We start from the raw sequence: 23,329 nt of genomic DNA, 5'->3' as shown, positions 1-23,329 counted from the left end.
GGAAAAAAAAAAAAAAAAAAAAAAAAGGCATAGCCTGTGTATATATCATCCATACATCCTCCCCTATACTTTAAATCATCTCTAGATTACTTATAATACCTAATACAATGAAAATGCTATGTAAATAGTTGCAATTACAATGTAAATGTAAATGTTATGTAGTTATTGCTGACTATAGGCAAATACAAGTTTTGCTTTTTGAAACTTTCTGGATTTTTTTCCCCTAATGTTTTCAGTATGCAGTTGGTTGAATCTGTGGATGTGGAAATTGTGGATACAGTGGGCCAACTGTATAGATCAATGGAACAGAATAGAAAACCAAGAAACAGACCCACACAAGTATAGCCAAATGATTTTTGACATGGTACAAAAGCAATTCAATGGAGGAAGGTACTCTTTTCAATAAATGGTTTTGGAGAATTGGATATCCATTAAAAAAATGAAGCTCAATCTAAACTTGACACCTCACACAAAAATTAACTCAAATTGGATCACTCATTTAAATGTTAAAGTGTTAGGAAAACAGGGTAAAATCTTTGAGAACTACAACTTAGTGAAAGCTTCTGAAACATGACACAAAATGTATTTTAAAAATCTAAAAAATTTTTGATAAATTGGACTTTGTCAAAAATAACTTTTGCTCTGCAAAAGATCCAGGTAAAAGGATGAAAAGACAAGCCAAATACTGGGGAAAATCTTTTGCAAACCATATATATTAGAATAATTGAATAACTCTCAAAACTCAACAATAAAAAACAATCTGAGCAACTGACAAATCTCCAAAATCTACAAGCAGCTCATGCAGCTCGATATCAAAAAGACAAACAACCCAATCCAAAAACGGGCAGAAGACCTAAATAGACATTTCTACAAAGAAGACATACAAATTGCCAACAAACACAGGAAACGATGCTCAAGATCACTCATAACTAATCATTAGACAAATGCAAATCAAAACTACAATAAGGTATCACCTTACACCAGTCAGAATGGCCATCATCAAAAAATCTACAAACAATAAATGCTGGAGAGGGTGTGGAGAAAAGGGAACACTCTTGCACTGCTGGTGGGAATGTGAATTGGTACAGCCACTATGGAGAACAGTATGGAGGTTCCTTAAAAAACTACAAATAGAACTACCATATGACCCAGCAATCCCACTACTGGGCATATACCCTGAGAAAACCATAATTCAAAAAGAGTCATGTACCAAAATGTTCATTGCAGCTCTATTTACAATAGCCAGGAGATGGAAGCAACCTAAGTGTCCATCATCGGATGAATGGATAAAGAAGATGTGGCACATATATACAATGGAATATTACTCAGCCATAAAAAGAAACGAAATTGAGCTATTTGTAATGAGGTGGATAGACCCAGAGTCTGTCATACAGAGTGAAGTAAGTCAGAAAGAGAAAGACAAATACCGTATGCTAACACATATATATGGAATTTAAGAAAAAAAAATGTCATGAAGAACCTAGGGGTAAGACAGGAATAAAGACACAGACCTACTAGAGAATGGACTTGAGGACACAGGGAGAGGGAAGGGTAAGCTGGGACAAAGTGAGAGAGTGGCATGGACATACATACACTACCAAATGTAAAATAGATAGCTAGTGGGAAGCAGCTACATAGCACAGGGAGATAAGCTCGGTTCTTTGTGACTACCTAGAGGGGTGGAATAGGGAGGGTGGGAGGGAAACGCAAGAGGGAGGAGATATGGGGATATATGTATATGTATAGCTGATTCACTTAGTTATAAAGCAGAAACTAACACACCATTGTAAAGCAATTATACTGCAATAAAGATGTTAAAAACAAAACAAAATCTGATTAGAAAATGGGAGAAAGATATAGACAGCCATTTCACCAAAGAGGATGTACTGACTGGCAAATAACTGCATGAAAAGATGCTAAATATCATTAGCCATTAAATAAAAGTAAATTAAAATCATTATGAAATACCACTATATACTCATTACAACTAATATGAAAACTAGTTACAATACCAATGCTGATGAGAATGCAGAGAAACTGTATCTCTCATACATTGCAGGGTGGTATATAAAATGGTAGAGCTACTCTGGAAAATAGTTTTACAGCCAGTATCATATGACCTAACACTTGCACTCATGGGCATTTATCCCAGAGAAATGAAAACACTGTACATGCAAAAACCTGCACACAAATGCTCATAGCAGCTTTATCTCTAATAGCCAAAAAATGGAAACAACAAAAATTATCTTCAGTAGGTAAATGGCTAAACAGACTGTGGTATATCCACACTATGGAATGATACCCTGCTATAAAAAGGAATGAACTACTGATTCCTGCAACAACGGGGATGGATCTCAGGGGCTTTATGAGGAGTGAAAAAAACAATCTCAAATGGCTGTATACTGTATGATTTTTTTCTAATAACATTCTTCAAATGATAAAATTATACAGATGGAGAACAGATTAGTGGTTTCCAGGGGTTAGGGATATGGGGGGTGGGGGGATATGACTATATAGAAGTAACACAGGGAAATCTTTGTGGTGATGGAATAGTTCTGTATCTTGATTGTAGCAGTGGCTACAGGAATCTACACATGTGGAAAAATGGCACAGAACTATACACACACATCAAACCAACTGCAATTTGCTGGTTTTGATACTGTCCCAAGGTTACGCATAATGTAACCATCAAGGGAAACTGGGTGAAGGGTGCACTAGACCTCTCTGTACTATATTTGTAACTTCCTGTAAATCTGTAATTATTTCAAAACAAAAAGTTAAAGACAAATGACAGATGCCAATAGCAAAATGACACTTAGGTTGGAATTATCTAACAAAGACTTAACAAAGACTTTTAAAACAGCTATTATTAAAATGCTCCCCAAAATAAGGGCAAACACTTGGAATTAATGGTTAGACAGTGAGTGTAAGCAATAAAAAAAAGAACTAAATGGAAAATTCAGAAGGGAAAAATACAATGACCAAAATGAAAAACACACCCTCGATAAGCTCAATAGCAGCATAGAGATGACAAGAGAAAAGACTCAGTATGCGGGCATACCTTGGAGATGGTGTGGGTTTGATTCGAGACTACCACAATAAAGCAAATATTGCAATAAAGCCAGTCACACGAATTTTTTGGTTCCCCAGTGCATATAAAATTTATGTTTATGCTATACTGCAGTTTATTAACTGTGCAATAATATTATATCTAAAAAACAATGCACACACCTTAATTTTAAAATACACTACTGCTAAAAAATGCTAACCATCATTTGAGCCTTCAGTAGTCATGGTACTAACATCAAAGATTACTAATCACAGATCCCCATAATAAATATAATAATGAAAAAGGCTGAAATGTTGCAAGAATTACCAAAATGCGACATAAAGACACAACGTGAGCAAATGTTGTTGGAAAAATGGCACCACCAGACTTGATGAACACAGCGTTGTCACAAACATGTAAAAATTGCAGTATCTGTGAAGTGCAAAAAAGCAAAGCACAATAAAATGAGGTACGCCTGTACCTGAAGATACATCAGTAAAAATGATCTAATCAACAAAGGGAAAAAAAAATTGTTTTTAAATGAACAGAGCTCCAGGGACCTGTGGGAAAACAACAGAAAGGGGAACGTTTGTGCTATGAAGAGTCCCAAAAGGACAGGAGAAAGAGTTTAGTGCAGTAAAAATATTTAAAGAAACAAAGGTTGAAAATTTCCCATATTTGCTTCCCATATTTGCTACTGATTCAAGCTCAGTGAACCCCAACAGGATAAACCCAAAGGAACCTACTTCCAGACACATCATAATCAAACTGCTTAAAACTAAAAACAAAGAAAATACCTTGAGGACAACCAGAAAAAAATGACATTACTTACAGGGGGAGAATGAATTGGATACCTGAAGATTTCTCACCAGAAACTACGTGAAACCTCTGAAAGAAGTGGAACACCATTTTTAAAGTATCAAAAGGAAAGAACTATCAATCCAAAATTCTATAGCCACTGAAAATATACTTTAGGAATGAAAATGAAATAAAAACAGCCTGAGAGGAAGGAAAACTATGAAAATTCATAGCCAGCTAACTTGCTGTAAAAGGACTACTTAGAAAAAAAAAAAACAAAAAAAAAAACACCTCATAAAGGAAGTTCTTCAGACAGAAGGAAAACGATAGTGGAAGGAAACTTGGAACATGAGGTAAGAAGAGCAACCAAAATGATAAATTTACCTATTCTTCTCCTATTGAGTTATTTAAAATACATTTGACCAATGAAGACAAAAATTATAACATTTTCTGATGGGATTTTCAATGTGTATAGCTGAAATACCTAAGACAACTACAACATAAAGGGGAGGGTGAAGGGGCATTTATGGTGGTAATGTTCCTACATTCCTTAAAAAGTGGTAACATACTGTGAAAAGTCAGGCATGTATACTGAAATCCCTAGAACAGCAGCCATTAAAAAAAACTGCATAAAAAATATAATCAAAAACACAGGGACTTCCCTGGTGGCGCAGTGGTTAAGAATCTGCCTGCCAATGCAGGGGATACGGGTTTGAGCCCTGCTCCAGGAAGATCCCACATACCACGGGGCAGCTGGGCTCATGTGCCACAACTACTGAGCCTGCGATCTAGAGCCCTCGAGCCACAACTACTGAAGCCTGCGTGCCTAGAGCCCGTGCTCTATAACAAGAGAAGCCACCACAATGAGAAGCCTATGCACAGCAATGAAGAGTGGCCCCCGCATGCCACAATTAGAGAAAGGTCATGCACAGCAACAAAGACCCAACTCAGCCAAAAATAAATAAATAAATAATAAATTTTTTTTAAAACCCCACACACAATAGATAAATTAAAATGGATACTAAAAAATGTATAAATAACCCAAAAGAAGGCAAGAAAGAGAAACAGGAACAAAAAACAAAGGGAAGAAGTACAAAATAAGTAATAAAATGGGAGACAAACCCAAACACGTTAATACTACATTAAATGGGAATACTCTTAACACACTGACTAAAAGACAGATCATCAGAATGGATTTTTAAAAACAAATCCATTAGGGAACCCTGGTAGTCCAGTGGTTAGGACTCTGCACTTTCACTGTCAGGGCCGGGTTCAATCCCTGGTCAGGGAACTAAGATCCCACAAGCCACATGGCACAGACATATTAAAAAAAAAAAAAAAAAAGTCATTTGCAATATGGAAATCTGAAACTGTATCAATGAACTTTTTGCGCTCACTTTGTAATATTTAAATTAAATGGTGGACTTCCCTGGTGGCGCAGTGGTTAAGAGACCACCTGCCAATGCAGGGGACACGGGTTTGATCCCTGGTCCAGGAAGATCCCATATGCCACGGAGCAACTAAGCCCGTGTGCCACAACTACTGAGCCTGCGCTCTAGAGCCCAAGATCTACAACTACTCAGCCCACATGCAACAACTACTAAAGCCCGCGCGCCTAGAGCCCGTGCTCCACAACAAGCGAAGCCACCGCAATGAGAAGCCCGCGCACCACAATGAAGAGTGGCCCCTGATCGCTGCAACTAGAGAAAGCCCGCGTGCAGCAATGAAGACCTAACACAGCCAAAAATAAATAAATAAATGAAAAAAAAATTTAACGGCCTATCTTGTACTTCGAGTAGATCTTTTACTCATCGATGATTTTATAATTGGTCATTGAGAAAACATTGGCTCTTCCAAAAAATTATGAGCTCTTCCAAATGTTGATACATTTCATCACACAATATTCAAAAATCACATTTATTACTGTCACCACCAACTACATGAGAAAAGTCTTTAGGCACTGGAAAGCTGTCAAGCTCAGGGTGGTAAATACAAGTTTTCCAAAATTCTAATTTTCACATAAAAGCTCTAATTTTATTACTGGCCACAAATATTACCAGTTGTTTTTCAATCATCACATTTCAAAATTCAGACAGCACAGGTCCTTCCCAAGTGACACATACATACATAAGTGAAGCCACACACAGACACATCCCTCATATTCAAAGGCCATATTACTGACAGTAGCAAATAAATGTTTAGTTCTGTCATAGGACTACTAATCCTTTCACCAAGTATTTTTTCTTTTTAAAAATTCAGGTTTATTTAGGTATCATTTACATAAAATAAAATTCATCCTTTTTAGGTTTATAGTTCAATGAATTTCAACAAGCAGCTGTATAACCACCACCACTACCACAATCAAGATACAGAACACTTCCATCACCCTAAACGTTCCCTTGTACCTCTTTGCAGTCAATCCCCTAGCCCATCCCTAGCCCCTGATAAATGTTCAGTTCTGTTATAGGACAGTAATCCCTGCACCAAATACACAGATATTAATTTTTTTAACATGTTCCCAAAGTCATCCTGTATCTTATTCGATACCAATTCAGTAAAATATTACTACTGTCCACTGTTAAATTAATGTGCATGATGGTGTCATTAATCATCATGCATCATTTTATTCTACTTCAGATCACCATGCTTCATGGCTTAGATTGCCTACCAATACTCACTTTCCAGACGTGTCAAATCCGACAAAGATATGTTTTAGCAGAAAGCTATTTGAACCTTGCAATAAATACATTGCACAGTCAATCAAAGAACTGACTCCCATCCCTTACCCAGTCAAGTTCTAGACCACTGCTTCTGAAGTAAAATACTACAGAACTTACTTACCTTCCCCCTCCAACCTAGTTAATAAACACTTAGCAAGATCTTTTCCCTATGACTACATACCTCATCTTCCCCACTCCATTCTTTATCAATGCCCATACTTTTCAATTTAAATGTTTTTCACTTTGTGCAGTCTGTGTACAAAGCACTCTCCTAAGTGCTGTGGAAACACTTATCTTTGTGGCACGTTATCTACAACTTTGATGCTCTTTCCACTATACTACAGATGAAGGATCTTTGAAAGCCTGTCAGTTACTGATGATACGCTGTTATGTCAGGCAATTCATTTACCTTTTCTAAGGTTTAATTTAATTTATAAAGAATAATATCTGCATCAGCCAGCCCATGGAATTGTTGTAAAGATTAAATAATGAATGTGCAAAGTCTTATAAAAATGAATATATTGGCTTTTGGTTCCCCATTCAAAATTAAAAGATACTGGGGGGCTTCCCTGGTGGCGCAGTGATTGAGAGTCCGCCTGCCGATGCAGGGGACACGGGTTCGTGCCCTGGTCCAGGAGGGTACCACATGCCGCAGAGTGGCTGGGCCTGTGAGCCATGGCCGCTGAGCCTGCACATCTGGAGCCTGTGCTCCGCAATGCGAGAGGCCACGACAGTGAGAGGCCCGCGTACCGCAAAAAAAATAAATAAATAAAAATAAAAAATAAAAGATATTGGGAAGTGGGGGGACCCACTTATACCTTTATACATACCACTTGTAGTTTTAAAATATATTATCCCCCTAGAACAGATACAGCTTAGATTTAAATAAATTACCAATTACACCGTATCTCTTAACCTCATGTCAGCTGTTCTTGGCTTTCATCACAGAAACAAACAAAAACATTTTCTAGTAATTCAACAACAAACAAATATTTATTGAAAACGTAAAATATGCCAGGCACTGCTCGTGGAACTAGTGACACATCAGTGAACCAGACAATCAGATACCTGCCCTCATGGAGCTTACATGTTAGGCAGCAATATCTCGATATATAATAGCTCAGAAGCCCACGAGCTATTTAAGTGATTCAAATATGTTTTCATTTAGGAAAAAAATTTTAATCTCATAGGAACAGTAAATTTCCAATCTCTTTCCAATTAATTTTAAAAAATCCGTTTTTTAAATATACTATACTATTCTTTCATAGCCTATTCACATTTAAACAATTTCTTCATAAGTACTAAGAAAACAGGAGGTCCTTTCCTTTTAGCTGGCAAAGGAACAAGGTACTGGGGAGTTACAATGATGACTGAGGGTAACACTACTTGAATTCTTTATCAAATCTGATTTCCTGCCCCGCCTGAAATCAGATCAACCAAACAAACTAAAACAAAACCAGCTTTTTCAGAAAACGTTCATTCTTTTTCATATAACCTGTTATTTCTTAAAACATATTTTTAAAAAGAGAAAATACTTTCTTAAAAGGGAGGCAAGTTTTTTCCTATCCAATCCTACCACTTCCATCTATTTTGTTTTCCTCACAGCAGCTTCCCAAATGAGGTATATGTAGGAGGCATAATGTCTAGCTAGTTGGCAACTATTCAGTCCTTCCCAAACCTGGCTATGCAATCACCTAGACTCTGTTAAGAATACAAATTTCAGCATACTACATCTTCCAACTCCAATTCTCGTACGGTAAGGCTGTGGTGAGGTCTGCCAGAATCTGTATTTCGTTTTGATATGGTTGATCTATGAACAGGCATTTGGAAATCTTTCACTAAGTTACCCAAAGACTTATCACTAAAGCAAAGCAGCATACAGGTATCCTTTCATTAAAGGACCAAATGTTATCCCAGCTGTGGTCTTAAGTTGGCAGTCTTTAGCAACTAGTTGACAATATTTATGCTAACTATAATGTTAGATAACAATTTAGTAAAAAGGTCATTTACAAAAAAGATAAGGAAGAATAAACTATCATAACTTGGGTCTCTCTTGATGAGGAATCTCCATCTAATATAGGAGATACTTGCTGTTTGCGACTGCCCCGCAGGTCATTTCCCTCTATCTTGGAAACTGAACTCCAATTTCCATCCCTCCCTTATGCAAGTCTAATACTCTGTCTTGGAATAAGACGACTCACTCCCTGTTCTGAGACTGGAGCACATGACGGAGGCCTACGCTTACTATCACACCATTCTTCTGACTACTGTGACTGGTTCAGATATGGGCACATGATCTAGTGGGCCAGATCAGTTAGAAACTCTATTTAAAGGTTAGAAAAAAAGACTTTTTCTTTCACTATGCCTGAACAAGCACTCATGGAAGCTAATGGCAAGTACCTTACAACCACAAGGAGTTATGTATCTGAGAAAGGAGACAATACTAAAGAAGCAGATTTGGAAAGCCAGCTCCCAGTCACATCATTTGAGCCCTGAAAAAAGACATTCCTAAAGCTAGAATCTACCTATCAAGTATTCAGAGGCAATAAACATTCTTTGTTGTTTAACTTAATTTGGGTTGAGTTTTCAGTCCTTTACAATAAAGATTCCTAATTAATATAGGTAAAAAGGAATAGAATCTCTATAGGCCCTTAGCTTTTAATTCACTAAATTAAGTGGCTACTCTGCCACTACTATAAGAAGAAAAGGGGCAGGGACTGAGCATGAATGCTACAATTACAAAAATAAGCCCATTGTTTTTATTTAGATTATAATTCATTTAATTATAATAAATATTTACTCTAAAACCACCTGAGAAAAGCTATATGAGGTTAATAACTTCATTCTCTTCTACTCAAAAAGATGACAGAAGCTATGGGGGACTGGGTTGAGACAGGTAATGCCAAAAGACCACCTAACAACCTATAATGGCAGGATAAACACCTACAAACAGAAAAGCTTTGGGGCCAGGGCAGAAGAACACAGGGCATAAGGGCAAAATGGACCTAGGGGCAGCCATTTATCATCAGCTTACACAACTGTTTTTGTGAGGTTTCAAACCATGCTTTACAGATGATCACATTTAATGCTTACCACCACCCTATGAAATAAATTATTATTAACTCCCTTTCACAGACTGAAGAATAGGCTGTTGAAGAGAGTTTAAGCGATCCAGCCAAGGTCAAAAAAAAGAGGGAAGGGAGGAATGGTATAAGGAACATCTATGTTATAGTCTGCCTTGCCCCACTGCTCTTCTTTTCCTGGGAACTGCCTCCCCATTCTCATAGTTCTCATGTGATCCTTATCACAAGAGATTAGTTGAGGGGTGAGCACCTGACCCAAGCTGAATCGATGCATCTTTTGCTCCAGAGCTCTGGATTTGAGACTCCAAGATTTAAAGTCAGTGGTTGAAGCTGAAGCTGTTAGATATAAAGCTCCAGTGCTCTGGGCAACGGTATCTTCCACACAAGTGACTAAAACCAGTCTACAGTCCGAATGACAACACAAAGCAAGACTAAGAAAAAAGAGAGAATGGCTTGTTTCCATTTGAGGCCCAAGTTCCAGTTCTTACTGAAGTTCAACTGAATCTTTATACTTTTAATGAGATCAGGTTTCTCTGACTCTAGAAATTCTTTTTGCCTAGGAAAATTCAAGTTGAGTGCTATCATGTGTAACTGACAGCATCCTAACTAATTCAGAGAGAAAGAACAGGGGAATGGGGGGGGGGGCAGATAATCATTCACAACAATCAAAAAGTATTCATTGAACAATAATGTCCAAAATTACTAAGTCCTCATTAGTAATTCTCATTAGAGAAGTTAAGACCTAACACTTTAGACTCATACAACACAGTTCTGATCAAGTTCTAAATTATAAGAGACAGATTACAAGTACTATAGAAGTTCAAAAGAGAAAATAACAGTATAACACAGTTGTAACTTATGTTAGACTATAAAGATGAGAAAATTGGCAAGGAGGACATAGAGGAGAACTCAAAGGGAGAGAAAGATAAGGCCTGGTGGGAAAGAGCAGGCAACATGCTGTAGAAAGTGAGGAAATCCACCTGGAACATACAGTCTATTTTGGAGAATGGTAGGAATTAAGACTAAGTAAATAGGGAAGCTAAGACCACATGACCAAAAGCACTGAAGTTAAGAAAAAGAAAGATATAGTATGGACTATACAGGCAAACTGCTAGGGTGTCCCACTAAACCCAAGAATGTTAGGTTGAAAATTTTGACTTGAGTAGGGCAGAAATAAAAGAAAGCAAAAATCAGATTCAAGAAATATTTCAAATAAAGAATCCCATTCTACTCTTCTCCCACATTTCCAAGTACTAGTATTTCTAACTACAATAGAAACTTCATAAATCTGTAACATAAAGGTAGAGCAAAGAAAGGAGTAACTATTAACACCTGGATGAAACTACAGCACTTGCATATAAGTTATTTCATTTAACCCTCATGATTAAACCTATGAAGTAAATATTATGATTCTCATCTTGCAGATTAAATATATTCAGGCTCAAAGAAGTTAGATAACTTGTCCAAGATCACTCAACTAAATAAAAAGTTGGCCTGTGGAATGGGGAGGTGGATAATAATGCTCTTGGTCAACACAAAAGTCCTTTTTCCCAGAACAAATTATGAAGACATATAATGAAAACAATGATGATGATAATGCTAGCTAACATTAACGAAAGGCTGAGAACTATGCAAAGCATGTTACATGCACTAGCATTATCACATTTAATATTGCTAACAGCCCTATGAGAGTCTATGATTAATCTCATTTGAGGATGATGGAAGCATTTGAGTCCTAAAAAAGTTAAGAATTTTGCCCAAACTCACAAGGCTACTAAGTGGCTGACCTTGTTGGGATTCAAAATCACAGTCTGACTGCAAAGCTCATGCTCTCAACCACTATGCTATATTGCCTCCATGACTAGATATTACTAGAAATAAACAAAGGAAATACAATTAGGATGATGAGTAAACACTTTTAGAGTGGATGATAAAAATCAGGGAAACATTTTCTTTGTCCTACTGTTAAAGTATTAAAATTTTAAAAATCAACTAAAGGATAGAAGACATATCTAAAACAGAATTTCTTAATAAGGTTGGGAATTTAAATACACTTGTATCTAAAGACAGTTTGGAGATGGGTTCAACTAGTGAATTTTGTACTATACTCCTAATGAAAACCAAGGGTCAGAGAGTAGATATTAGCTGTCCAAGGCCATACAATTTTTCAGTTTACAATTTACAGTGTCAACTAGAGAGTACAATTCTGTACTTCAGACCCCACCCACCATCACCCACCAACCATTCAGTTTTTCTTTCATTATATCATACCCACATTCTTGGAAATTAAACAAATGTGTAATTCTTTTAGTGTTGTTAGAACTAAGATTTTTCCATGTAAAAGCAAAAAATACAAAGTGATGATAAACATAAACTAGAATTACCAGTATAAAGTACTTTTTCTTCTTTCCAAAAATAAAATTTCACAGCCCTAATTATTAAACAAGGATAAGAAGCAATTTCAACCAGTAGTAATGAGTACTAGCATCCAGTTCCCCACTAAATGGCTGATTTCCAAGTCTGGGGCAAGAAATGTATGTACAAGATGAGCCTGGTCATCTTATTACACCAAGAAACAAGGAAGTTCCCTCAAAGATTATTAAGATCATAGACAAATAAGATGGGAGTCAATGTAAAGAGGCTCCCATTAGTCAAAGACAGGATAGACTGAGCATAGCAAAGATGACAAAAACTGACTGAAACACATAAAATATATTTTTTAATGGTTTCCACAATGATGCCAAAAATAAAAAACAAAATAAAAGACAGAAATAAATAAATGTTGGGTATATCTTATCCGCTGAACTTTATGGACTAGATTAATGAGTTCTTTTGCATACCAGCCTTTTAGGCAAAGGGAGACCACAGTAGGAGACTGTAGGGAGGGAGGCCGAGAACAGCAGGGGATATATTCCCCTTGTTCCCTTACTGCCAGATCAACATGCTTCTATCTCTACTTCAAACCACAGTTCCTGTCAGAAAGCCCTCTCCGTAGAGCTACCCTTCCAATTGCTCTCTTCCCTTGTCATCCTAAAGGTGGTAGTAGCTCTTTCCCCACTGTTACTTGTCCCAGGGTATTGTACTACCCCTACTGATTTCCTTAAATACTGTCTATACAATTGCAAATAGTCCCTTACTTAAATTTCCCTTAAATACCCAATTTGTGCCATGTCTAGCACACTAAACCTCCAAAATACCTCACTCTGAAAAGTGGCAATTAAAGAGAAAGACTAAAAGAATCTAAAAAAAAAAGTTGATATATGTGTATGTATAACTGATTCACTTTGCTGTACACCTGAAACTAACACAACATTGTAAATGAACTATACTCCAATAAAAACCTAAAAAAAAATAAATAAAAAAATAAAAATAAAGAGAAAGACTGATGCATTCACCCTGTATTTTATGAACCCTATTTCACAGTAAGCAAACAGCCCTATAGATGATGAGTAAAAATTCTTAAATTCTTATATTCTCTTAACAGAAGAATTACAGTTAATAAATGTGAAAGGAATGATATAATTAGAAAACCATTATTTTGCTTTCCCTGATGAACAACTGCTTCAGCTAAAAATTATAAATGGATGGAACCATTAGCTGAAAGGATACTAAAGGATTTTACAAAGCAAGTTATTCAGGATGTCACCACCTGAACACACTGATCAACCTTAGCATCACTAAAAGCATGGGTCAGCCAGGTACTGTATGCCTCTTGATGTGATGCGAAAGAAAATACAATCTATGAAACACTCCTGACTAAAAGGTCAAAATAATTAAAAGGAGTTTTTAGATCTAACTACCAACTTACAGGAAACATGGAAGATACAGGAGCAAGCTAAATGACATCACAAGGAAACAAACAAAAAATCCAGAATATGAAAGAAACACTGTATGGTACCAATGACCTAGTTTTTTCAACAAGACAATGGGGGTGGCAGATCGAGGAGATGGGGGAAAAACTGCTCTACATTAAAAAGAGACTTAAAAGACCTAACCAACAAAAGCAACATGTAGACTTTGTCCGAATCTAGAGTCTAATAAGGTGACTGCAAAAAAGACATCATTTTAGACAACCAGAGAAATCTGAATATAAACTGGGAATTAATGGTACCAAAGTACTTTTAATTTTGTTAGACACGATAATGGGCATTGTGGTAATGTAAGAAAAAAAAAATTTTTGAGATGTTTAATGAAGTATGTAAGGGTGAAATGACAATATCTGGAATTTGCTTTAAAATATTTTTCCAAGAAAAAGGATGTTTGATGAAGCAAGTATGACAAAATTTTGAAAACTGAAGAATCTGAGTAATGGGGGTTCACTATGCTATTTTCCCTACTGGTATATGTTTGAAATTTTTCATTTATAAAATTACCAAACAAAACAAAAATCCATGTTTTTTCCACTAAAACCATAGTTTTCAAACTTGAGCATGTCTAAGAATCCACATCTCATGCAGGATCCTAGGACTCATCCCCCAAAATTCTGACTTTGTCTGGGCATGGGCTCAGGTTCCATTTTTAACAAGTCCTCAAGGGAATCCAGTACATACAATCTACAGACATATCTGAAAATTATACACTTAGACTAATTCACCACAAGTCTTTAAATATACTCCACCTAAGAGAAAAGGCATGATCATATCTCTTACCTCCCCTTCAAGCCTTACCCCATTCATATCTGCTCATAACTTATCCTGTTCCTGGGACTGTAAGTTCCATGAAGGCAGAGCCCTTTGCTTTTACTCACCATGGGGTCCCCAGTGCCTACCAGAGCACCTAGCACGCAGTACACAGCAAATAAATATTTGCTGAATAAATGAATTCATTATTCATTAATGAATGAATAAGAGCAAAGAGAAAAAAGAAGAGTTAACTGTAGTTCACTATTTCAAAATTAGTTCCAGGGAACAATCTAAGATAAAATTTCAATTTCTTGCCAAAAATCAGTATAGAAAGTATGGAATAAAGACTATAAATAAAGTATGGGAATAACAATAAACTAAAAATAATAAAAATAAACATAGGAATAAAGGAGGGACACAGGTTAGGGGTATGCTTTAAAATATGATACATGTTTAAGACAACCTCTCTCCTAAGACATCAAACTTGGAATGTTAATTTGAACATTCAAGTTCCTACTAACTGTTTAGAAACTATTATGAAAATGTACTCTTACATCTCACAATTCCAAACAGGAAGGGCAGACACATTAGAAAAGTAAACTAGTACATGTATACATTTTAGTGGAAAACAGATAAGTAACTCAATTACTACTTTCTCTGTTTAAAAAGCACAAACCCCTACAATTACGACACAAGTCACAAATGCAAAAAAGAATAACTGCCAAATATAACAATTAAAAGTTATCTTAGGATGATCTTCCAAGGCTATGCAGAACTAGTTGCAAAAATAGCACTTACCAAAGATGGTTCCTATTCTACCCCCAAATCACTTAACTTTAATATTTTCCTTCTTAAATAATAAATCATAACTTTTTAAATGTTTATGGAATTATAATAAAGACTTATAGAATTTTTAGAGACACAATGGACATTAGCAACTACATGGTCCAATTCTTCATTGGGGAAAATGAAGCCCAGATGAGAAAAAAGATTTACTTGGCTACACAGAGGGTTAACAGCAAAACAAGGATATGCCAGTGCTCTGCACTTCCAGTCCAGTGTACTTTTCACTATACCATGCTAACAGGATATTTTTAAAAATATTTTCCATTGTGAAATGCAGTAGTATCTGTTCACCTCCTTGTACATACATGTGTGGGGTATTCATCAGCTATGTTCTGGGCTTAAACTAAATGGATGTACCTCTTTTTTAGTGGGGATGGTCATGGGGAAGGGGAGCTACTAGAATATCTTCAGCAACAGAACTCCGTATGTAGTATTTCCTGATATGTGGGCCTTTCTGTCATATATCAGAATCTCTAGTTTTTACCATATAAACACATCAAAACTTAAAATCGTGAAATAAAACTAAATTGTAAAGTTATGCAAAATCTAATCTAAAACTGGGAATTGGGGCTTCCCTGGTGGCACAGTGGTTAAGAATCCGCCTGCCAATGCAGGGGACACGGGTTCAAGCCCTGGTCCGGGACGATCCCACATGCTGCGGAGCAACTGAGCCTGTGTGCCACAACTACTGAGCCTGTGCTCTAGAGCCTGCAAGTCACAACTACTGAGCCCGTGTGCCACAACTGCTGAGCCTGCGCTCTAGAGCCTGCAAGTCACAACTACTGAGCCCGCGAGCCTAGAGCCGGTGCTCCGCAACAAGAGAAGCCACCACGATGAGAAGCCCATGCACCGCAACGAAGAGTAGCCCCCGCTGGCTGCAACTAGAGAAAGCCTGTGCACAGCAACGAAGACCCAACACAGCCAAAAAAAAAAAAATTTTTTTAATAAATAAATAAAATAAAATAAAACTGGGAATTTACTCTTTGTTCAGTATAAAATATTATATGTGGTTCCTTCTTCTGGATTAAAAACAGCTCTGACTCAAGAGATTAATGAATGGCCCAATTCATGTCTCAGCTATTACTCTGAGCCATCTCTCTATACACCCACAGGGTTCTTGTGGTGCAATAAGGGCTGTTTAACGGAATAGTGAAAGTATAAGATACACACAGAAAGAGAGTAAGATAACTAAATCTCTGTAAACCAGCTCCCAACTATCTTTTTTATCAATCTGAACCCTTAGCGCAAAGTAGGTATGTTATAAATCATGACTAAATGAATAAACAATCTCCAAAAGCCCCTCCTCATTCTACTGAATCTCATCTAAATGTCTCCATTGTCAGTAACAACTGGCTTGGACACTTCAAATAAAGTATAGCTGGATTATGAATTTACCATGGTTTGAAGTGCCAGATAAATTACTTTGCACTTAGAGAAGACAATAAATATCAACTTCCAGCCTAAGCACAGTGACTAGCATATAACAGGAATACAATAAATATGACAAAAATAATAGTTACCAATTAACAAATACTTACTAAATGCCACATGTTGTGATAATTGCTTTGTCTACATTATTTAATCTTTACGAAAATCTAGTACTATTATCCCTCCACTTTCCTGAAGATGAAACAAGCTTTGAGAGGTTAAAATAATTCACCTAAAATCATCTGGTAAGTACACGACAGAGCCTACATTTGAATCCACGTTTAGAACCTAACACAAAGATTTGCTGAATGAACGACCTCAAAACAGTCTGATCCAAACAAACCAGATATGCAACAGATACTGGTAACACTCATTAACTCATGAATTATGAACACTAGCAAGCATATAGCTTTAAGGCCCCAAAATTTAATGACCTCAAGTCTTTTCATTCCACCAACAGTAATATAACCCCAAATGTGGTCAATGGAACTGGCAGGACACACAGAGGGACTATACAGCAATAATCTAGAATCTGGAAGGCTAGCCACAATCTTTTGAAATAATCCAACATGTGACCTAGGATTGTCAAAGTTAAAGTACACAACAAAAGTTCCATTTGAGTGACAGGCACACTAGCAGTGTTAATGACAAAATAGGTAAGTTATGTGACATGAAGCTTATTTTGGAATATTAGTAATTTGAGTAAAAATATGACATCCAAGTAGAGATGCCTAATAGGCAGTCAGGTATTCAGGATTCAAAAACAGCAAAAAGACTAAAAAGTAAAGACCTGGATATCATGGGTACAGAGATGATAGCAGCTGAAGATATAAGAATGGATGAATTCTCCAAGACAGGTGAAGAGAAAGCTAAGTATTATGGGCCAAAGACTGTGGGTGAAGGAAAAAGAAGTCAGCAATGTAAAGATGGAAAAGCACTAGGTCAAGGAAGCCCAGAAAAAGAGAATTTAAAGAGGAAAAGCTCAAAACTTCATTTACATTTGCCTTCTACATTCTGAAAAACTGACTAATGGATGACGGTAGCAACAAATACGTACAAAGGGGACAGCAGTGTTGGAACTCAGTATGCACTGTTCATCTATTATTGGTTGCCTTCCCTCTATGCCACTCACTCATTGTTACACCTCCACCAACAAAACTAGAAAAAAAAGGTCAGAAACAAAAACTAAAAAAAAAAGATGCTACAGTCAGCTAGCTTTATTTTCAAGAAATGTATGTCAAACTTCAAGGCAAATGTATACCTAACCTTCCCACTCACCTGCCTTTGTTTTTCCTTTTTAGTTTACAAATTATAGGCATTTTTGCCTCTGGAAAAATAAACGTTAATTAAACTCCATTCCTTACTGTTTTCAGAGGTACTCAAAACTATTGAGAAATTGTTAACAAACCTTAGATAAAATAATTATAAAGTTTAAAAAAAAAGTTGGAAAAAGAAAAACAGCTCTTGATAATCATTATAAACTATAACATGGACAGTAAGAGAACCATTAGGACACTGGAAAGAATCTGACTTAGAGAAAACCAACGTTGAGTAATTTGAATGATCTAGGAAACGAGTGACTAGGTACTGTATTACCTTAGCATCTGCAGACTATTTTAGCATTTACATTTGCAATATGAAAAATGGGCTTACCTGGTTTTTAAAATAAATTATGTGTTCAAGAAAAAGTTGAAGAAATCATTTCTCAGGGCTTCTACCAGCTACATTATTTTATAAACTACTAACACTCAACAAAAAAAGCTGTTTTGTGGGTGAGGTGGTTTAAAAGACCTATGCCAGGGACTTCCCTGGTGGCACAGTGGTTAAGAATCTGCCTGCCAATGCAGGGGGTTCAAGCCCTGGGCCGGGAAGATCCACATGCCACGGAGCAACTAAGCCCGTGCACCACAACTAGTGAGCCTGCACTCTAGAGCCCACGAGCCACAACTACTGAAGCCCGCGCACCTAGAGTCCATACTCCACAACGAGAAGCCACCACAATGAGAAGCCCCCGCACCGCAACGAAGAGTAGCCTCTGCTTGCCACAACTAGAGAAAATCGACAGGCAGCAACGAAGACCCAAGGCAGCCAAAAATAAATTAATTAAATTTCCAAAAAAAAGACCTATGCCAACAAACTCTTCTGAAATCAAAAGGTGTAGGAACTTTCATTTCTGAAGAGTAGGTCTAGTCAAGAAAACATAATTTGGGCTTCCCTGGTGGCGCAGTGGTTGAGAGTCCGCCTGCCGATGCAGGGGACACGGGTTCGTGCCCTGGTCCGGGAAGATCCCACATGCCGCGGAGCGGCTGGGCCCGTGAGCCATGGCCACTGAGCCTGCGCGTCCGGAGCCTGTGCTCCGCAACGGGAGATGCCACGGCAGTGAGAGGCCCGCGTACCGCAAAAAAAAGAAAAAAAAGAAAACATAATTTGACAACTTTATTTTCTGAGATTACCAAAAAAATATTAGAACTTGAGTGTTGCACACAGCACATAATACATACTCAATAAGTATCAGCTAAATAAAGCAACAGAGGCCAAAATAATAGGGAAAGTCAATCAATTTAAAAAGGGTATTGTTCCTACAATACATGAGATGTCCAAAGTCCAGACAGGGAAGAGTAAAAACGGACTCACTGAAAAAGATGAAGCTGCCTGGTAGGTCATTCTGCATGGCTGAATAAATGAATGAATGTTTGATGATAAACATAAAATAATCATGCAAAGAAAATTCATGTTAGATGCTACAAAACTGGAAAAAGGGTTCTGCCTCCAAAGAAAAATTCAATCTTTACCAAGTTCAGATTAATATAATAAAATTTCAACAGCTATCAATAAGCAATTATGGAATTCAACAGAAAAAAGAGGATGGGGGAATATGTCTGTTGACTATGTTCTTTTAGGTCTTGGGCTCCAAGATACTTGGCTGTCCTAACTCTGAGAGGGCATGACTACCTGCCTACTTTCTTGACTCTTCCTCTTTGTTCTTTACCCTTTTATCATTATATCAGTTTCAACTTGCATCTGTGTGCAAATGATTTCCAAACTGTTATCTTTAATTATGAGCTCCAATAGACTATCTCCAATAGTCTACAGATCATGTCTTTGTGGTTGTCCTACTATCCCCTAAAACACAACAAATATAAAACTGAATTTATCAAAAAAAAAGAAGAGTTCTTTTAAAAAACAAAAAATAAAAACAACAACAACAAAAAACTGAATTTATCTGTTGCCAATTCTTCCCAAGCGATTTCCAAACCTGACTTGTTTTCACCAGTCTCCCTATAACCCAGGCTTAAAATTTTTAGTCATCTAACTCTTCTTCTTGGTTGCCCCTTCTCCCCAACCCTGCCAATCAAATTCCATCAATTCTCCTTCCCCATTCTAATGCCCCAATTTTGAGCTTCAATCATTTCTGGACTATTAAAATAATTTTTTTAAAAACTTCAAATCTCACCCCATCTCCAGCCTCTTTCCACACAACCCATCCTGCACACAACTACCACATTCATCTTCATTCACCCTAGCACAGCCCTGTTTATAAATATTTAATAGCCACAACATACTGAATAATCTAAACTCCTTAGCCTAGCAATCAAATCCTCCACACTCTAACCCCAATCTATCCTTCCAACTTTATCTTCAGTTCCCCTAGCATGTGCTAGCCTGTCATGTTTCCACCCTCTATTCATGTTATCTTCCACTCCCCCTTTGACTACCCTCTATCTAAATCCTATCCATCCAGCATACAGCATACTGTGGCTCTCTCAACTCAGAGTTCTTCCTTTCAATATCCAAGAGTGTTTATTACCTATATCAATCATTTGAAATTTATCACATATTTTCTCAATCTGTGAAGTGTTTTGCTTTATTTTGGTGTATGTGTGTGAGATTAGGACTTGTTTTTCTAAATAGATTGGACTTTCAAGGAAAGAATTCATGACTTACATTTCCTTATATCCTCCACATTTCAATAAATTTGTGAGGTTCCCACCAAATGAAGCTACGACAAGAGGCTAGAAGGCAACTAAAACCAACCAAAAAAATTCCTACTAATCCCTCCCTGTAACACTGCTTCATGGAATAAGGAGATCAAAAAGCAAAGTAAAATCAAGAGATATACAAAAATTGGATAAATATTAAAAGAAGAATTAGACTTCTTAAAAGTTATAGAAATCCTTCCTAGAAAGATAAGTTCTAATTCCTTCTCTTATTCAATAAAATGTTATCAATTGTATTAAGCATCAACCCTCTTTTTTGTTTCTCTATATGAAGAGCATCCATAATATGGGTGAGACATTTCAAATATACAACCCACAACTCTTATTTCACAGTCAAGGATGCTTAGAGTAATTTAGAAAGCTTTGGGGGGAAACTTTCTTGTAGACCCATATGTGTTAAAAAATATATACACAGGTATTTAGAGTAACTGAAATGTATGTTAATTTTAAATGATCTACATCATTTTCCTGATTCAAGATGAGATTTTAAAATGGTATTATTTCTCTGAATGGCATTATTCAATTCACTTAATTTTAATCCCAAATACTGTGGACCTCTAACATTAATTCTCTGAGAAGGTTGTAAATTACTATCCATATACATATTCCTTGAAACTTTTAAGATAATGTGGTTTTGTCTGGGCCAAAATAGGATTATTACATAACTTTTGGCTGTTCAGTAAAGGAAAAACTTGCTTACAAATAGTTTGCAACTATAGTATTAGGAGAATTTGAAAAAACTTAAGAACTCCAGTTATCTACAGATACGTATTCATGTTATCAACCACTGAAGAATTTTTAAAATAGTGTTTCGGCCTTTCATATCATAAAAACTTCTTCAGAATGTTTCAAAAGTTACAATGTTAAGCGCAACACCACCAAAAAAGGCAATTATGACAAAATATCTGTGCAGTATTTTTGTAATCAACAATACTGTAAAAGATGTTAATATCGTGATGACCTACCATCAGATATCTTGGATTTTTAAACTTTAATAGTCCAGCAAAAAGTTCCTCAGACTCAAATCACCTATGACATTTTGGCTCAAAAATCACAAGCAGTCTTTTCCAACTTTACTGTCAAACCGATCGGAAGGATTAATATTACTAAGGTCGCCATTCAACAAACTATATACGTAATAATGGCTCTGACGTGGTAACTCTTTATATCATCGCCTGCAGTAGAGGTTTATAAGTATCTTTTGTGTAACGATGAACTGAGTCAGAGCTAAAAGTTCAGAGAGTGCAGAGCCAGTCCAATGATAAATAGGGCTACGGCATGAGCTTTCAATGGTACTCCAAAACTCTTCAGGAAAAACACCAGATTTTGGTGTTTTCCAAGATGATGCACACCTGAAACTTTCTTTTGCAGATAACCAGACTGAAAGCAAGAGGAAGGAAATAAATACAGAACCTTCGACAAGCAAAAGAGAACTGTGCTACTCACCAGCAAACAATCTGAATTCACTTCCGATTTGGGATCCCGCAGCAGGTTGTCGATTTTTTCAAACCGAGTCTCAAAACTGTCCCCAGTCGACATGTTGCTGCTACTGTGACAATACCCTCGTACCAGCACCAGTAGCGGAAAGCAATTTCAACCAACTTCCTCCGGCGGTGGGTTCGCGGCCGCGGGGCGGAGGAGCCGGAACCCCAGGGTCACCAGGTGCGCCCGGTTCCCCCTCCTCCCCCTCACTGAGGGGATCTCCGCTCTCCAGACCCCGGGCCGGGGGCGACGGCGACCCACAGCCGCTCGGACGCCCAAAGTCGCATCCCACCCGGCAGCCCCTCACGACAGCCGACAGCGCCGTCGCCACCAGCCTCGTCGCTCCGGCGAAGTGCTTCAGTCTAGCGGGCCCCGGCCGCCTTCGCCATGGAGGGCTCCCGGTCCCGAGATGGGCAGGAGGGGGGAGAGAAAGAAAAGCAGGGTGGAGACTCCTCTGGGCAGCAGGGGAGGGAGAAGAGGAAAGGCGAAAGTGAAGGGCGGGCGCGGAGCTGTGCCAGCTGCCGCTGCCGCTGCCGCCGCCACCGCCGCCGCTCGGGCCCCGAGCCGGGCCCGCTCCTCTCTGAGGCGCTGGAGACGGTCTAGCCCTGCATCCCCGGATCCACTTGGCCCGGCCCGACGCACCGATCCGCCTCGGCCAAGAGCTGGTCCCCGCGGGATAGCCTCAGTCTCTCATTTTGTCCCGGCGCTGCCGGGGCTGCTGCTGCGGTGTCCGGCGGGGCAGGGCGAGGTCGGTGCCCGATGGAGACTTGGGAGAGGACGGGCTGGAGAGGGGGCGATGAGGGAGACGAGAGTCCGGTCCCGGCGGCTGCGGCTGGGGGAGCTTCTGGGAGGAGCTGTGGCCCGGGCTGGCGAAAGGGCGAGTCGCGCGGCGAGTGCTTGGGGGGTGGGGCGAGGGGGGCCGTGAGGGACTAATATGTCCGCCTTCCTGTTCAAACAAACGGAGACCGCCGGCGCCGACTGCGCATGCGGGGCGCGGACATTCGGAAGGGGAACCGGGCCGGCGCCGCGCGCGCGCGCACTCTGACGCCTCCGCAGGGCCAGGCTGGGCCGGGCGGGGCGGAAGGCGGGGCGCCCCCAGGGCCTCGCAGGCTGCCTGGGAAGGCTGGCAGCGGGGAGGAGCTGACAGGGCGCGGCGGGCGGCACCGCCCTCGTTCCGGCAGGCGTTGAACCCTAAGCCGTCTCGGCAAGCGGCTGTGGGTGTCCACGCGGAGTAGGACGTCTCGCTGCCTCCGGTGGCGTCCTGGCCGCTGCCCCAGCTCTGCTTCCTCTGGGCTGCAGCCAT

At 38.6% G+C, this 23,329-nt stretch overlaps 2 protein-coding genes across 2 annotated transcripts in view; both read right to left on the bottom strand.

Annotated features, from left to right (window-relative positions):
• Nucleotides 1-23,041, bottom strand: part of ROCK1 (Rho associated coiled-coil containing protein kinase 1) — a 147,998-nt gene extending 124,957 nt beyond the window's left edge. Inside the window, exon 1 of the mRNA XM_007448612.1 lies at nucleotides 21,991-23,041. Coding sequence (XP_007448674.1) covers nucleotides 21,991-22,083 — 93 coding nt within the window. The 5' untranslated portion in view covers nucleotides 22,084-23,041. The remainder of the gene's footprint in view (nucleotides 1-21,990) is intronic.
• On the bottom strand, nucleotides 22,091-23,329 carry LOC103086693 (skin secretory protein xP2-like). Its single transcript, XM_007448625.1, has 2 exons — nucleotides 22,737-23,329; nucleotides 22,091-22,688 (listed from the first exon to the last, which is right to left on the bottom strand). The coding sequence occupies exons 1-2, from the start codon at nucleotides 23,327-23,329 to the stop codon at nucleotides 22,091-22,093; spliced, it is 1,191 nt and encodes a 396-aa protein (XP_007448687.1).

Source organism: Lipotes vexillifer, unplaced genomic scaffold (genome assembly GCF_000442215.2).
Source record: "Lipotes vexillifer unplaced genomic scaffold, Lipotes_vexillifer_v1.1 scaffold168, whole genome shotgun sequence".
NCBI classification, from domain to species: domain Eukaryota; kingdom Metazoa; phylum Chordata; class Mammalia; order Artiodactyla; family Lipotidae; genus Lipotes; species Lipotes vexillifer.
This window is presented reverse-complemented; position numbering and strand designations above follow the sequence as displayed.

What these genes read in the sequence shown, in the direction of transcription:
- LOC103086693 (XM_007448625.1), bottom strand. Translation starts at nt 23,329, where the DNA reads ATGGCTGCAGCCCAGAGGAAGCAGAGCTGGGGCAGCGGCCAGGACGCC. An exon ending in ACACCGCAGCAGCAGCCCCG is followed by an intron (nt 22,689 to 22,736) that starts GCAGCGCCGGGA and finishes CGCGGGGACCAG; the next exon opens with CTCTTGGCCGAGGCGGATCG.